The 16,640-nt window shown below is 41.4% G+C and overlaps 1 protein-coding gene and 1 long non-coding RNA gene across 2 annotated transcripts; one reads left to right on the top strand and one right to left on the bottom strand.

Annotated features, from left to right (window-relative positions):
- Positions 1-3,423: 3,423 nt before the first annotated feature.
- Positions 3,424-11,201, top strand: LOC119491566 (extracellular calcium-sensing receptor-like). Its single transcript, XM_037775707.1, has 4 exons — positions 3,424-3,588; positions 4,559-4,765; positions 9,680-9,803; positions 9,882-11,201. The coding sequence occupies exons 1-4, from the start codon at positions 3,424-3,426 to the stop codon at positions 10,790-10,792; spliced, it is 1,407 nt and encodes a 468-aa protein (XP_037631635.1). The 3' UTR covers positions 10,793-11,201.
- A 1,450-nt stretch (positions 11,202-12,651) lies between these two features.
- LOC119490921 lies at positions 12,652-13,484 on the bottom strand. The gene is made up of 2 exons (XR_005207504.1): positions 13,438-13,484; positions 12,652-13,214 (listed from the first exon to the last, which is right to left on the bottom strand). It is a non-coding gene; the product is annotated as an uncharacterized LOC119490921 (long non-coding RNA).
- Positions 13,485-16,640: the final 3,156 nt, after the last annotated feature.

The following is a 16,640-nucleotide window of genomic DNA, read 5'->3' as shown; positions in this document are numbered from 1 at the left end:
TGAATGAATCATAAAACAAAAGGAAAAAGGAATAAATTGACTAAAGGATAATTGAAGGATTACAGTGAATACAATGTTGAACATTTATGGATAGAAACAAATTAAATGTTACCAGGTCAATTGAGTGACTGATATCTTTATTTTTGAAATTTGTTATTTGATGTTTGCCTATCAATTCAAATTAGTTTTGGAATTAATGCATCATTCAGCAGCAGATAATATAAGAACCATCAAGGAAGATTGTGAAGCAGTTTCATATTATAAATTTAAGCGTGGTCTAATTACGTTTAGAATTTATTGATGGATTTCCTAATTCTTCTTGCATCTAATATTAACTATCAATTTCTTAAAATTACCTTATTTAATAAATGACTATAAATGTGTTTATTAGTCTAATCGTCAAACACTGTCACCTCTGAAAATGTATTTATATATCACCTTTGATGAGTAGATTGGTGGATTGTGCTGTATGGAGTAGCTTGAGGGGTCTCTCAGATCAAAATGTACTTTATTTAAAGTCGTTCTTTCAGGCAAGCAGCCCGTGTCCCCGGTTGTGTTATTTCTTTTGTTTCACATAATTAATTATTCCAAATAATCAATTGAATTAAAAGGAATTAACCAATTACACAAGGAAATGTAAGCAGAGTTAATTATCATGAACTTAATTCTATATGTTCTAAGCATATTTAACAAAATCAGTCAATTTATATATGGTTCACAATCAACATTAAAAGTTGTAATACATTTCAACTAGATTAAAATATATATATCAGATATAAGATTAACTGAAGCATTAGTGTGCACCTGAATTTCTGTTTAAGATCTCTGGGGACGTATAATATACACACGTACAAATATTTATGTAGCAGGATCTCATCAAGTGATTAATATAAAGGAAATGTTTTATCTACCGCTTATGATTAACTACTTATCAGCATGAGTATTTGAGTTATCTAAATTAAAAATGAGTGAAACTAGAAAAATTTAACTAAACCAACTGAGTCACAAATGTGGATTTCCAAAAGAAGGCAGGGAGAGGACAGACGTGTGAGACAGACTTGTGTCTCTGCTGGTTCCTACTACTTTCAATTTTAGTCTTGTCCCAAAAATATATATGTTAAACAAAACTTCCTGTTATTAGACATATGTTAGCAAAGCACAACACATCAATTAAAGTACATGTTCATTTGCATTAAATGTCATTTCCATTTTGGTCTCATTCACAGCTGCATGTGTCTTTGGGCGACTGTGAGCCAACATCTCAAAGAAATGTAGGTAGTCTTAAAACCCAGGGAGTAGGCCATAAATTCTCCTTTGTTTCTTCACTCATTGCTCCAATTTGTTGCCTCACAGCAAGAGAGTCGCAGGTTCAAACCCGGCTTGGGGCCATTGTCTGTGGAGTTTGCATGTTCTCCCCATGTTAGCGTGGGTTTTCTCCGGGATCTCCAGCTTCCTCCCAAAGTCCAAAGACATGTAGGTTAGGTTAATTGTTGACTCTAAATGGTCTATAGGTGTGAATGTGAGTATGAATGGCTGTCTGTTTCTACGTGTCAGCCCTGTTATAGTCTGGCGACCTGTCCAGGGTCTAATGAGTACTTCACTAATAATTTGTAATGGAGTATTATATAGTAGATAATGATGAGTTACTAGAGAACTGACAGGGAGAACCTATATTAATGAATCATTAAATAATGATTAGTTTGTGAATATTTTTGACTTGATCATTCTGACTAATTTATTGGTCTATAAAAATACAATTGAAATTGACTTGACTTCACCACTTTCATGACTTGTTCCTGATTAACTCTGAATCAAAAGTCATTACAAAACTAGTAACGACTCATTAATTACTGATTAGTTAAACATTACTTATTGTTTTTGTGTCCCCCCCAGTAAAGTGAGACACAATACTGAATAGTTAATGAGGAGTCCCTCATTAATTCATCATCATTACAATTGATTCCTTTAAAAAATAGGAGACAGCAGAATTCTTAACAGATGTTTTATTCATCATATTCAGACAACATATACATTACAATTCACATCCCTGAATATGTTTGTTTTTGTATTTACTGTTATAATTATTTTCTGCCATTGAGCCTACATGGATTTGCTGCATATTTTACTTAAATGCGTCCTAAATGAGATGCTTTTATGTGTTTGAGACAGACAAAGCCAGTGTTTTAATTGATACAAAATTCTACTTCATTTTAGGGGTAATAGAGTTAAGTAATCTCAAAAGTATGTGCATGCACTCACTATTAATGTGATGATGTAAATAAGTAACAGGTTTTTGCCTGTAATCGTAGAAATACAGTTAGCAAATCTATAAAACTGCAAATTGGACATACTAATGGGGAAATCTGTCCTGCATGTTTCTGCAGAACTAATCATATCTAATACCTGCCAAGTTACTATGGGTGCCAGCCACATACAAAAACTCTCCATCAAACGAACACAGAACAAGGGAAGATGTAATATTTCACTGAGGGTCTTGGTATGCTGCTACCATCTAGTGGACATAATCTGGGCTAATTTGAGCATTTGGTGAGTTTAATGTGGTATGCTTATCACACCACAAATCACATGCAAATTTCAGTAGACATCAATCATAGCAGTCATCCACAACTTCAATTTGGGTTGGAAAGGTTGCTAAAATTGCCTTGGTGAGATGTAATTAAAAGTGCACAAATTAATTCCACCTCGATACAAAACCAGTCTCCAATGAAATGCATATTAGGCTCTGCCCTTACTTTTGCGTATGCTCTGATGGGTGGAGTGCAAACTTAAACAATGCTACAAGTTAATAAAAGGGGTTGACACAGAGTCAGAAAAGGAGTAAACAGGAGGAAAGCCATGTGGGCATTTTTAGATATCAACCTCCTCTTGCTCATGTACTCTGTGTTGTTGTATTCCTACATTTCTTCTGCTGTGCCCTCCCCTCTCCATTCCACCTCCTGCCGGTTACAGGGACAGTTTCCTCTAAATGGGATGCACAAGGCTGGAGATGTGGTTCTGGGAGGGATGTTTCCGATCCATTTATTTTCTGTCTTTCCTGACCTGTCTTTTACCTCAGAGCCACAACAGCCAACCTGCCACGGGTCAGTATGTCAGGGAAACAACAAAATGTAGAAACTGGAAGAAGCCAATCCCGTTAGTAAAATGTATTTTATATGATAAGATATTACCCGGTCAGAATTACATTGTGTATATATGCCATTTTAGACGTATCACTTGTCTCCTCAATTTTTTTTTATTAATTAAGTATTGTAATAATTGTTGCTATTCAACGGGCTTAATTGTTTGCAAAATCTGTAATTGTGCAACACGTTCATGTCAGCACAGGTAATGTATCATGGTGTGGTTTCTAACAATGGTATTTGTGTTAGTTTTTATATTGTAGGATTCAGACAGGCCCAGACCATGGCCTTTGCTATTGATGAGATCAACAGAAACTCCAACCTGCTACCTAATGTGACTCTGGGATACAGTCTTAATGACAACTGTGTCAACCTAGGAATTGGATTCCGTTCAGCTTTGTCATTAGCCAGTGGTCAAGACGAGCACTTTATATTGGACAAGACCTGTGTAGGAACCCCTCCAGTCCTTGGGATTGTGGGTGATACTTTTTCTAGTAGTTCTGTTGCCATCACCGCTGTTTTAGGTTTGTACAGATTACCTATGGTAAGTTTTCCACCATGATTCTTTTAAAGTATTTTAATTTGAAATGCAATGTGGACTAATCAGCCGATGAAGGATTTGAATGTTTTTAGGATGTACCGTCTGCGTCTTTCACAGGTGAGTTATTTTGCCACATGTTCGTGCCTGAGTGACCGGCAAAAGTTTCCATCCTTCTTTAGGACGATCCCAAGTGATGCTTTCCAGGTGACCATTAATCTACAAAATAAGAATGATATAAAAAAAACATGTGCACTGAATCATTGCTTTGAAATAACATCCCTTTACTGCAATGAAAAATATGTTATTTTTGTAACACGTCACATTTTTTTGCCATTGATTGAATCGTTTGGTCTCAGATAACAAAGCTGAAAGGGACCAATTAAACAGGTTTCCCAATGAGAGATTATTCTGGCCAGTGCATTAATCCCTCCACTCTGTATTTACCTAGGTGCGTGCAATAATTCAGATTCTCAGGCGCTTTGGCTGGACTTGGGCTGGTCTGTTGGTCAGTAATGATGATTATGGACTCCACGCTGCCAGATCCTTCCAATCTGATCTGACTAAATCTGGTGGAGGTTGTCTGGCCTATTTAGAAGTTTTGCCCTGGGGCAAAGACGCAGCAGAATTAAGGAGAATTGTGGATTTGATGAGGAAATCTACAGCTCGTGTGGTCATTGTCTTTGCACCTCTGAGTCACATGATTAACCTCATGGAAGAGGTTGGACTTGAATTAAAGCTTAATTATAAGTTTATATAATTCTACAAGTTAATGTTTTGATTGTCTGAAATAAGAGGGTTTAATATGCATGAATGAGACAAAACATAATTTGTGTCATGACAGTAAGAATTTATATATTTTATATCATGTAATGCACAGGTGGTGAGGCAGAATGTGACAGGCCTGCAGTGGATGGCCAGTGAAGCCTGGACTGCAGGTACTCCGCTCCAGACCCCCCACCTCATGCCGTACCTGAGTGGCACACTGGGCATTGCCATCCGTCGAGGAGAAATACCAGGATTCAGGGACTTCCTGTTAAGAATAAGTCCTGACATACAACACAACAACCGCTATGGAAATAACGTGGTGAGTTTAAGTGGAGATACCCCAGGTGTATAGGTTAAAATATTTAACTAATATATATTGCCAGGAAACTTCCCCAGTTGATAACTTATATTAGGACAATTATGTTTTTTTATTACAAGTTTTCTGAAATTGTATGTTTGAATCTGAACATTGTATAAAGCTTAGTTCAAAATTGTTATTTCATTTTGTTGACATTTTAGAGGCAAAGGTTTTTCAAAGAAAACGGCCTTCAAAGATATATTGTAAAATTTACTACATTTTGAAGACACTCCTGGTGAATTGGGTTAAAAATCTAGGATTTCACCATGAAACTTCCCCAGTTGATTACTTACCCTAAGACACTTATTTTTTTCTATTGCAAGTTTTCTGAAATCTTTTGTTTAAATATGCAAATGAGGCATTATCTAATGATAACATTTGGTGAATTTAAGAGAAATCTACAGACACATACACACGTGGAAAAAATTGTTGGTACCCTTCCATTAAAGAAAGAAAAACCCACAATGGTCACTGAAATAACTTGTAACTGACAAAAGTAATAATAAATAAAAATTTACTCAAAATTAACTAATGAAAATTAGATATCGCTTTTGAATTGTGGTTCAACAGAATCATTTTAAAAAACAAACTAATGAAACTGGCCTGGACAAAAATGATGGTACCCTTAATTTAATATTTTGTTGCACAACCTTTTGAGGCAATCAATGAAATCAAGCGATTTCTGTAACTCTCAATGAGACTTCTGCACCTGTCGACAGGTATTTTGGCCCACTCCTCGTGAGCAAACTGCTCCAGCTGTCTCGGGTTTGAAGGGTGCCTTCTCCGAATGCATGTTTCAGCTCCTTCCACAGATGTTCAATAGGATTTAGATCAGGGCTCATAGAAGGCCACTTCAGAATAGTCCAATGTTTTGTTCTAAGCCATTCTTGGGTGTTTTTAGCTGTGTTTTGGGTCATTATCCTGTTTGAGGACCCATGACCTGCAACTGAGACCAAGCTTTCTGACACTGGGCAGCACATTTCGCCCCAGAATGCCTTGATAGTCTTGAGATTTCACTGTACCCTGCACGGATTTAAGACACCCTGTGCCAGATGCAGTAAAGCAGCCCCATAACACAACTTAGCCTCCTCCATGTTTCACATTAGATACAGTGTTCTTTTCTTTGTATGCTTCATTTTTGCGTCTGTGAACATAGAGCTGATGGGACTTGCCAAAAAGCTCCAGTTTTGTCTCATCTGTCCAAAGGACATTCTCCCAGAAGCTTTGTGGCTTGTCAATATGCATTTTGGCAAATTCCAGTCTCGCTTTTTTATGATTTGCGTCCTCCTCGGTTGTCTTCCATTAAGTTCACTTTGGCTCAAACAGCGACGGACGGTGCGATCTGACACTGATCTACCTTGACCTTGGAGTTCACCTCTAATCTCTTTGGAAGTTGTTCTGGGCTCTTTGGTTGCCATTCGTGTTATCCGTCTCTTCAATTTGTCATCAATTTTCCTCTTGCGGCCACGTCCAGGGAGGTAGGCTATAGTCCCGTGGACCTTAAACTTCTGAATAATATGTGCAACTGAAGTCACAGGAACATCAAGCTGCTTGGAGATGGTCTTATAGCCTTTACCTTTAACATGCTTGTCTATAATTGTCTTTCTAATCTCCTGAGACAACTCTCTCCTTAGATTTCTGTGGTCCATGTTCAGTGTGGTACACACCATGATACCAAACAGCACAGTGACTACTTTTCACCCTTTAAATAGGCAGACTGACTGATTAAAAGTTTGAAGACACCTGTGATGCTATTTACAGGACACACCTTAGTTTAACATGTCCCTATGGTCAAATTATTTTCAATCTTTTCTAGGGGTACCATCATTTTTGTCCAGGCCAGTTTAATTTGTTTGTTTTTTAAAATGATTCTGTTGAACCACAATTCAAAAGCAATGTCTGATTTTCAATAGATAAGTTTCAGTGAATTTTTATTTATTATTATTTTTGTCAGTTTCAAGTTATTTCAGTGACCATTGTGGGTTTTTCTTTCTTTAACGGAAGGGTACCAACAATTTTGTCCACGTGTGTATATACAAAGTGTAGTAAAATAAACACCTAATTGGAAGTTTTATTTCCACTAGTCTGAAAGAAGATATGTTATGGAAGCAAAATAGCCCTAACATTTCAAAATTGATCAGTTCATGAAAAACAATGTTTTTGCCTGTAGTGTCTCACCTTAAAATTTAAATCTGATCTGATATTTGTAAGAATAATAGAGTATGTTGTCAAATAATTTTTAACCCAAGGTTTTTAATACATTTCAGGTAAATCAGTTTTGGGAATACACATTTCAGTGTAGATTTGCACCACCTACAGCAGGTTGGGTGGAGGCTGGGGGAGAACTATGCACTGGACAGGAAGATCTAGAGAGTGTGGAGACTGAGTTGTTGGACATTTCAAACCTCAGGCCAGAGTATAACGTGTACAAGGCTGTGTATGCTCTGGCGTATGCTCTTGATGACATGTCGCGCTGTGTGCCAGGGAGAGGGCCCTTCAGCGGATACAGCTGTGCCAGTTTGCAAAGACTGGAGCTATGGCAGGTGGGATATCAGTTTACACTCCACCTGTTCATGTGACTAAATCCTATGGTATCTTGTGGAGTAACATTTCAGGAATAGGATTAAATACAATGCTATGAGATTACTAATGTTAAAGCACATAGCAGATAGCTGAAACAATTCCCCCTACCACAAGGTGACAGCAGTGGATAATATTGTCAGGTCCGAATGTTGTTGGGGACGCAGATAGGAGCTGGTCTAGTTATTAGAAAATATTAAAGATAATTATCAATATTAATAAAATTGATATTAACAAATTATCACTATATACTAATAATAACAGGGCACCAAATTACATTGGTACATAAGCTCAAAAGACATTAAAATGGCTATCAAAAGTCAATAATAATTATCAAAATAAGTATTAATTATATTGAATAATATGATTTAATGTATATTAAATCATTCTCGGGGCACCACTCTTTGAAACAAAGAGAAAATGATAGCACATTAATGTAGTCTCATAGATAAGTACCATTAAATATACTAAACTATACATTTTGAACTTTGATTAATAATTAAATTAATAACTATAACCAAAATAGATAGTAAAGGTTGAAGGATATTGGAGTTATTGACACAGCAGCGGTTGGCATTATTCACTCTTGTACAATATTAAGCAGACCAGCATGTCTAATCCACAAACATTTATTTACAAGATAATAAAGGTGTAAAGCACAATATTAATCTAACTAAATAACTAAATTAAACATACCAAACACAGTGTGTGAGCATGTGTGTGTGTGTGTGTGTGTGTGTGTGTGTGAGAGAGAGAGAGGGGGGCAGGGGAGAGAGAAACAAAGACAAGATGGCTACTTGTCTCAAGATGTCTGCATGTGCCTACAGACAATATGACGAGCACTGTAAAACTACAAAGATGGCTGAACCAAAGATGGCCGCCAACATGTTACCACATGGCCTCTTTGTTCTTCGGAGTACATGTGCTCAGGAAGGTCAAAGAGGGGGGTTGATGTGGGGGTTGAGATTATCTGAATGTGTATGTTTATGTTTAAAACTAATTCACAGTTTATATATGTGATCTTAATGTGTGTCAGATAATGCAGTGGGTTATAAAAGATGGTTAGTTTGCATGCAAGACCTTGTCTATGTGAAGCATAAACTAACCACATCAGATGTGTCAATGCCAGCTACCCAAATATCTTAACTACAAATAATATCACATCAATCAAACTCAATGAATAACATTAAACATATCAATACAGGTACATTCCGGAAATCAAAGTTGCTCAGCCTTGTTCAATTGCTAATGCTAAGGTAAGCCCAGTACGTTACAAATCCATGGAGGAAAAGGTTGCAATTCCAAGATGGAGGAGTTGGAGGAAGCAGGCTGGAGAAAGTGGTTCCAGGGTCAAAGTCTTTCTCCTTCCTGTGCTTGAATCCAGTTGTGCAGTTTGGAGGGAAACTGGTCCAGTCCTGTTACTGCAGCTTGGTAGCTTGGTGCTAACTTCCTAGCTCTTATTTCTTGAAGTTAGATGGTCAAAAAGGCAGGCACTCGCGAGCAGAGCTGCTCCTACAGCTTCTGGTCTGGAGGAAGAGCAGCAGCTCACCTCCCGCAGGTCAGCAGGGGTGGGAAGGGGGTTAAGAAAAAAAAGAACAAAAGGAATGTCCTTTGCTTTTGTCCCGGGTGAATTTCACAAGCATGTGTGAATGAGAAATAATGCTACAGTAGCCAATGGCTACTGAGCTGAGTCCATGGGTCAAGGATCATGTGACTGAGTTCATGTGGTAACTTGCCACCAGTCACATTGGTGGGTCCCAATAGTGTATTGAAACTGGGTATACAGCAATATCAATGACTTCACTTTAATGGAAATGCTTTGTTGGAATTGTTGATATCTTCATATGTTCATAGGTGCAGTAGGCAGGTTGATTATTGCATACTAGATACCACTGTGTTCACCATGGTCGTATAGAATTAATTTTTCATCTGTCCTTTTTGATTTTCCTCTATCCATTATTCTGATATTCTTAGCTTGTGTATTACTTGGAAAAGGTCAACTTCACCACACCATTTGGTGATCAAGTGTCATTTGATGAGAATGGTGATGCATTACCAATATATGATGTCATGAACTGGCTGTGGCTCCCTGATGGACGAACTAAAGTTGAGAATGTGGGCGAGGTTAAAGAGTCAGCCAAAGGTGAAGAACTCACACTCGATGAAGACAAAATCTTCTGGAACTTTGAATCCAAAAAGGTTGCTTCTGCTTTTTCAGACACCTACTTTGTGTACCATGCATGGCTCATTATAGCTATTTGACTCAATAACATATGTCTATTTTTTTCCCTACAGCCACCCCGGTCAGTGTGCAGTGAGAGCTGTCCTCCAGGTACCCGCATGGCCAGAAAGAAGGGGCAACCTGAGTGCTGTTTTGACTGCATCCCTTGTTCTGAGGGAAAGATCAGCAATAACACTGGTTGGTATTCAGATTTAAATATTGCAGTTTGAAGATATAATTTAAGCATTAATCTTAACACTATCAATGTTTTCTTAGACTCCATGGAGTGCACAAGTTGTCCAGAGGATTTCTGGTCCAGTCCCCAGCGTGACCACTGTGTTCCTAAGAAAATAGAGTTCCTCTCCTATCAAGAGCCTCTGGGTATCTTCCTGACAGCCACCACATTGTTGGGCACATTAATCTGTGCTGTTGTCTTGGGCATCTCCATCTATCATCGCAGCACCCCTATAATACGCGCCAACAATTCAGAACTGAGTTTCCAGCTATTGATATCACTTAAATTATGTTTCCTCTGCTCACTATTGTTTATCGGCCGTCCCAGGAGGTGGACATGCCAATTGAGACATGCAGCGTTTGGGATCAGCTTTGTACTTTGTGTCTCATGCATCCTGGTGAAAACGGTGGTGGTTCTGGCTGTGTTCAAGGCCTCCAAACCAGGAGGAGGAGGCAGTCTCAAGTGGTTTGGTGCTGTGCAGCAGAGAGGGACAGTTATGGTTCTTACTTCTATTCAGGCAGCAATCTGCACTGCTTGGCTTGTCTCTGCTTCACCAGCTCCTCATAAAAACACTCAATACCACAATGACAAAATAGTTTATGAGTGTGTAGTTGGGTCCACAGTTGGTTTTGCAGTGTTACTGGGTTACATTGGCTTACTGGCTATACTCAGCTTCCTACTAGCATTCATGGCGAGGAATCTTCCAGATAGTTTCAATGAGGCCAAGCTCATCACTTTCAGCATGCTGATCTTCTGTGCTGTGTGGGTGGCCTTTGTCCCCGCTTATATTAGCTCACCAGGCAAATATGCAGATGCAGTGGAGGTATTCGCCATCCTGGCCTCCAGTTTTGGCCTCTTGGTTGCACTGTTTGGACCCAAATGTTACATAATCCTGCTGAGACCAGAGAGGAACACAAAGAAAGCAATAATGGCCCGGGGCATTGAGTCATAAAACATTCAGACAGAATTAATACTTTTACTCTATACAATACAAACATGAAGGCAGAAAGATTTGTTGGTAGTAATAGTAATGTTATTAGTAATTGAAAAAGTAGGCTGATGACAAATAACTTGGATCATGTAGCGTTATTGCATTGAGCAGATTAATCATCAATCAATAATTTATATCAGAATATGTATATGTATCGTAAAATGTGAAGGAGAGTGGTGACACTCAGCTTCAGATGTCACACACAATGAGTTTTAATATCAGAATTTACACAGGTACCACCCCATTTTATAAAAATAGGGAAAAATCTATTTTATACAAATCAATTGAGTCTCATAATCTCAGGGTTGCTACGGCGTTCTTGGGCATGGTGAACAGTGATTCAAATTGTTTATATACACACACAAATCAAATAACAAAGTTCTTTTTAAAATACATGTTTATTTGACTAACTACATGACTAAACTATTAATAGAGGATAATTGAATAAATCATAAAACAAAAGGAAAAAGGAATAAATTGAATAAAGGATAATTGAAGAATTACAGTGAATACGATGTTGAACATTTATGAATAGAAACAAATTAAATGTTACCAGGTCAATTCAGTGACTGGTATCTTTCTTATTGGAATTTGTTATTTGATGTTTGCCTATCAATTCAATTTAGTTTTGGTATTAATGCATCATTCAGCAGCAGATGATTTAAGAACCATCGAGGAAGATTGTGAAGCAGTTTCATTTTATAAATTTAAGTTTGGTCTAATTTACGTTTAGAATTTATTGATGGATTTCCTAATTCTTCTTGCATCTAATATTAACTATCAATTTCTTAAAATTACCTTATTTAATAAATGACTATAAATGTGTTTATTAGTCTAATAATCAAACACTTTCCCTTCTGAAAATGTATTTATATATCACCTTTGATGAGTAGATTGGTGGATTGTGCTGTATGGAGTGGCTTGAGGTGTCTCTCAGATCAAAATGTACTTTATTTAAAGTCGTTCTTTCAGGCAAGCAGCCCGTGCCCCCGGTTGTGTTATTTCTTTTGTTTCACATAATTAATTATTCCATATTTAACATCTTGTCTTCATCTGCAGTAGAAAGATGTTAAACATTTTTAGGATATAAACCACTGAATAAAACTTGATCAATTGAATTAAAATGAATTAACCACATTACACAACACAGATAAACCTTGTTATCAAAACATGTAGCTATACAAACACTACAGAGAAAGGCCTATACATGTTGATAAATATGTGCGCTTTTTACACAGTAAATGAAGGGATAAGATTAATTTCAGAGTATATCAAACAGCCATCCAGTGTGGGTGAGAGCAACCGAGAAGAGGGAGCGGTTGCTCTGAAAAAGACAGGCTGCTGGGTTTATGAGACTGCGAGCTTTGATGAGATAAAAGTTACCAACATAACATGAAACTAAAGGAAATGTAAGCAGAGTTAATTATCATGAACTTAATTCTATATGTTCTAAGCATATTTAACAAAATTAGTCAATTTATATACGGTTCACAATCAACATTAAAAGTTGTAATACATTTCAATTAGATTAAAATATATATCAGATATAAGATTAACTGAAGCATTAGTGTGCACCTGAATTTCTGTTTAAGATCTCTGGGGACGTATAATATACACACGTAAAAATATTTATGTAGCAGGATCTCATCAGGGGATTAATATAAAGGAAATGTTTTATCTACAGCTTATGATTAACTTCTTACCAGCATGACTATTTGAGTTATCTAAACTAAAAATGACTGAACTAGATACATTTACTGTCATGTGGTGAGTTTACAGAGGGAACCCAAACGCAGAGTAACAAGCAGGAACGGAAGTTTTTTAAATAAAAGCGAGCTTTATTTAAAGCTGACAAAATCCAAAAAACCACAAAACAAGGAGGGGAACAAAGTACAAAGAAAACATACCAAAACCAAACTGAGAACAAAACAAAACTACAAACCAGAGGATACGAGAACACGGGCAGGAGGAACACTAAGACCAGAGCTGGAGGAAACAATGAACACGGAGGACAAGGTAGACGGGACTGGGGAGACAAGACGAACCAACAAGGAGAGAGGGGAAACACACAGGCTTAAATACTAGACAAGACTACACACAGGTGAAACAAATCAGGGCGGGGCAGACAATCAACAAAAGGCGGGAAAACAAACAAAGGAGGGAAGTAAAACCAGACAAGACACAGGAGGAGTGAATTACCAAAATAAAACAGGAAACACCGGAATAATATAACAAACACCAAATCCAAAATCACAAAAGTAAATCATAAGAGGCTGGCACAGCCAGAACATGACAGTGCCTCCCCCTCAAGGGACGGATCCCAGACGTTCCACAAACAGAACCGGGTGGGCGGAGGGGGGTCCGGAGGAGGGACTCCAGGAACCTTGGGCACCGATTATCTCAGGCGGACGGCCCGAGGGCAAAACCGGGACAGAGCCTGGGAACTTGGGCGGACGGCCCGGGGGCAGAGCAGAGACAGAGCCGGGAAACTCCGGCAGATGACCCGGGGGCAGAACCGGGACAGAGTCTGGGAACTCAGGCGGACGACCCGGGGGCAGAACCGGGACAGAGTCTGGGAACTCGGGCGGATGGCCCGGAGGCAGAACCGGGACAGAGTCTGGGAACTCGGGCGGACGACCCGGGGGCAGAACCGAGACAGAGTCTGGGGACTCGGGCGGACGGCCCGGGGGCAGAACCGGGACAGAGTTTGGGAACTCGGGCGGACGGCCCGGAGGCAGGGCAGAGTCCGAGCCGAGAAACTCCGGCAGATGACCCGGGGGCAAGGCAGAGTCAGAGCCGGGGAACTCGGGGTCTTGGAACTGTGGCCCAGCAGTCACAGGAACAAGGTTTTTGGGCTGAAACGCAGGCGAAACAGGAGGTGACGGTTGCGGCCCAACCGGAGAAGCAGGTGGCGGTTGCGGCCCAACCGGAACAGCAGGTGCAGTTTGCGGCCCAACCGGAGAAGCAGGTGGTGGTTGCGACCCAACCGGAACAGCAGGTGACGGTTGCGGCCCAACCGGAACAGCAGGTGGAGGTTGCGGCCCAACCGGAACAGCAGGTGGAGGTTGCGGCCCAACCGGAGAAGCAGGTGGAGGTTGCGGCCCAACCGGAGAAGCAGGTGGCGGTTGCGGCCCAACCGGAGAAGCAGGTGGCGGTTGCGGTCCAACCGGAACGGAGGTCGGCCAGACCCCCGACAGGAGACCTGGAACAGGAGTCGGCCGGACCGCCGACAGGACACGTGGAGCAGGAGTCGGCCGGACCGCCGACAAGACACTTGGAACAGGAGTCGGCCGGACCGCCGACAGGACCCTTGGAACAGGAGTCGGCCGGACCGCCGACAGGACAATTGGAACATAAGTCGGCCGGACCGCCGACAGGACACGTGGAGCAGGAGTCGGCCGGACCGCCGACAAGACACGTGGAGCAGGAGTCGGCCGGACCGCCGACAAGACACGTGGAGCAGGAGTCGGCCGGACCGCCGACAAGACACGTGGAGCAGGAGTCCGTCGGACCGCCGACAGGACACGTGGAGCAGGAGTCGGCCGGACCGCTGACAAGACACTTGGAACAGGAGTCGGCCGGACCGCCGACAGGACCCTTGGAACAGGAGTCGGCCGGACCGCCGACAGGACACTTGGAACATAAGTCGGCCGGACCGCCGACAGGACACGTGGAGCAGGAGTCGGCCGGACCGCCGACAAGACACGTGGAGCAGGAGTCGGCCGGACCGCCGACAAGACACGTGGAGCAGGAGTCGGCCGGACCGCCGACAGGACACTTGGAACAGGAGTCGGCCAGACCGCCGACAAGACACGTGGAGCAGGAGTCGGCCGGACCGCCGACAGGACGCTTGGAGCAGAGGTCGACCGGACCCCCGACAGGACGCTTGGAGCAGAGGTCGGCCGGACCTCCGACAGGGCGCTTGGAGCAGAGGTCGGCCGGACCCCCGACAGGACGCTTGGAGCAGAGGTCGGCCGGATCCTCGACAGGACGCTTGGAGCAGAGGTCGACCGGACCGCCGACAGGACACTTGGAGCAGAGGTCGGCCGGACCGCCAACAGGGCGCTTGGAGCAGAGGTCGGCCGGACCGCCGACAGGACACTTGGAGCAGAGGTCGGCCGGACCGCTGACACAGGAGTAGGCTTGAATACTGAGAAACTTAGGAGGACGCCGCCTCTGAGACCCACGCTTCCTTCTGGGAGATCCAACCCCTAGCATGGCATCCGGCTTGAAGCTAGTGTCCTGGATGCTAGCATGGCGAGGATTAGACTGGAAACTTAGTGGGCCTCCCAGGGCAAAGCGGGTTCCTAAGAACAGATCTGGGGCTGATGCTAGCTTAGAGCTAGCTGACTGCTGGGGCATGGGCTGGAAGGTCAGGAAGCCAATGTTAACAGTCTGTAGTTGAGAATGGTGATTTGTAGGCAGAGAGAGCTGATGGGTGTGCATGAACTGGTTCAGTCTCTTTGTAACAATGTCTAAGTGGGGCACAAAATGGCTCACCCATGGCTTCTCCTTAAAATATAGCCTCTGCACAGCAAGCTGTTCCAAGATGGGACTCCAAGCATCAGACTCAGCAGAAAAGAGTCTTTCCACAGTCCTTTCAAAATTACAAACTTTCAAAAAAAACCTTTGCAGCTCTGCTGGGTCCATTTTACTGGTTGGTTCGTTCTGTCATGTGGTGAGTTTACAGAGGGAACCCAAACGCAGAGTAACAAGCAGGAACGGAAGTTTTTAAATAAAAGCGAGCTTTATTTAAAGCTGACAAAATCCAAAAAAAACCACAAAACAAGGAGGGGAACAAAGTACAAAGAAAACATACCAAAACCAAACTGAGAACAAAACAAAACTACAAACCAGAGGATACGAGAACACGGGCAGGAGGAACACTAAGACCAGAGATGGAGGAAACAATGAACACGGAGGACAAGGTAGACGGGACTGGGGAGACAAGACGAACCAACAAGGACAGAGGGGAAACACACAGGCTTAAATACTAGACAAGACTACACACAGGTGAAACAAATCAGGGCGGGGCAGACAATCAACAAAAGGCGGGAAAACAAACAAAGGAGGGAAGTAAAACCAGACAAGACACAGGAGGAGTGAATTACCAAAATAAAACAGGAAACACCGGAATAATATAACAAACACCAAATCCAAAATCACAAAAGTAAATCATAAGAGGCTGGCACAGCCAGAACATGACATTTACCTAAACAAACTTAGTCACAAATGCGGATTTCCAAAAGAAGGCAAGGAGAGGACAGACGTGTGAGACAGACTTGTGTCTCTGCTGGTTCCTACTACTTTCAATTTTAGTCTTGTCCCAAAAATATATATGTTAAACAAAACTTCCTGTTTATTAAACATATGTTAGCAAAGCACAACACATCAATTAAAGTACATGTTCATTTGCATTAAATGTCATTTCCATTTTGGTCTCATTCACAGCTGCATGTGTCTTTGGGTGACTGTGAGCCAACATCTCAAAGGAATGTAGATAGTCTTAAAAACCAGGGAGTAGGCCATAAATTCTCCTTTGTTTCTTCACTTGTTCTCCCCATGTTAGCGTGGGTTTTCTCCGGGATCTCCGGCTTCCTCCCACAGTCCAAAGACATGCAGGTTAGGTTAATTGTTGACTCTAAATGGTCTATAGGTGTGAATGTGAGTATGAATGGCTGTCTGTTTCTACGTGTCAGCCCTGTGATAGTCTGGCGACCTGTCCAGGAGCTCATGAGTACTTCACTAATAATTTGTAATGGAGTATTATATAGTAGATAATGATGAGTTACTAGAGAACTGACAGGGA

The sequence above is a fragment of the Sebastes umbrosus genome, chromosome 7 (genome assembly GCF_015220745.1).
Source record: "Sebastes umbrosus isolate fSebUmb1 chromosome 7, fSebUmb1.pri, whole genome shotgun sequence".
In the NCBI taxonomy this organism is placed as follows: Eukaryota; Metazoa; Chordata; class Actinopteri; order Perciformes; family Sebastidae; genus Sebastes; species Sebastes umbrosus.
This window is presented reverse-complemented; position numbering and strand designations above follow the sequence as displayed.

Coding starts and splice junctions, on each gene's coding strand:
- LOC119491566 (XM_037775707.1), top strand. CDS start 3,424: ATGGCCTTTGCTATTGATGAGATCAACAGAAACTCCAACCTGCTACCT. Junction 4,766..9,679: donor ACCGCTATGGAAATAACGTG/GTGAGTTTAAGT, acceptor TTTTCCCTACAG/CCACCCCGGTCAGTGTGCAG. Junction 9,804..9,881: donor AAAGATCAGCAATAACACTG/GTTGGTATTCAG, acceptor ATGTTTTCTTAG/ACTCCATGGAGTGCACAAGT.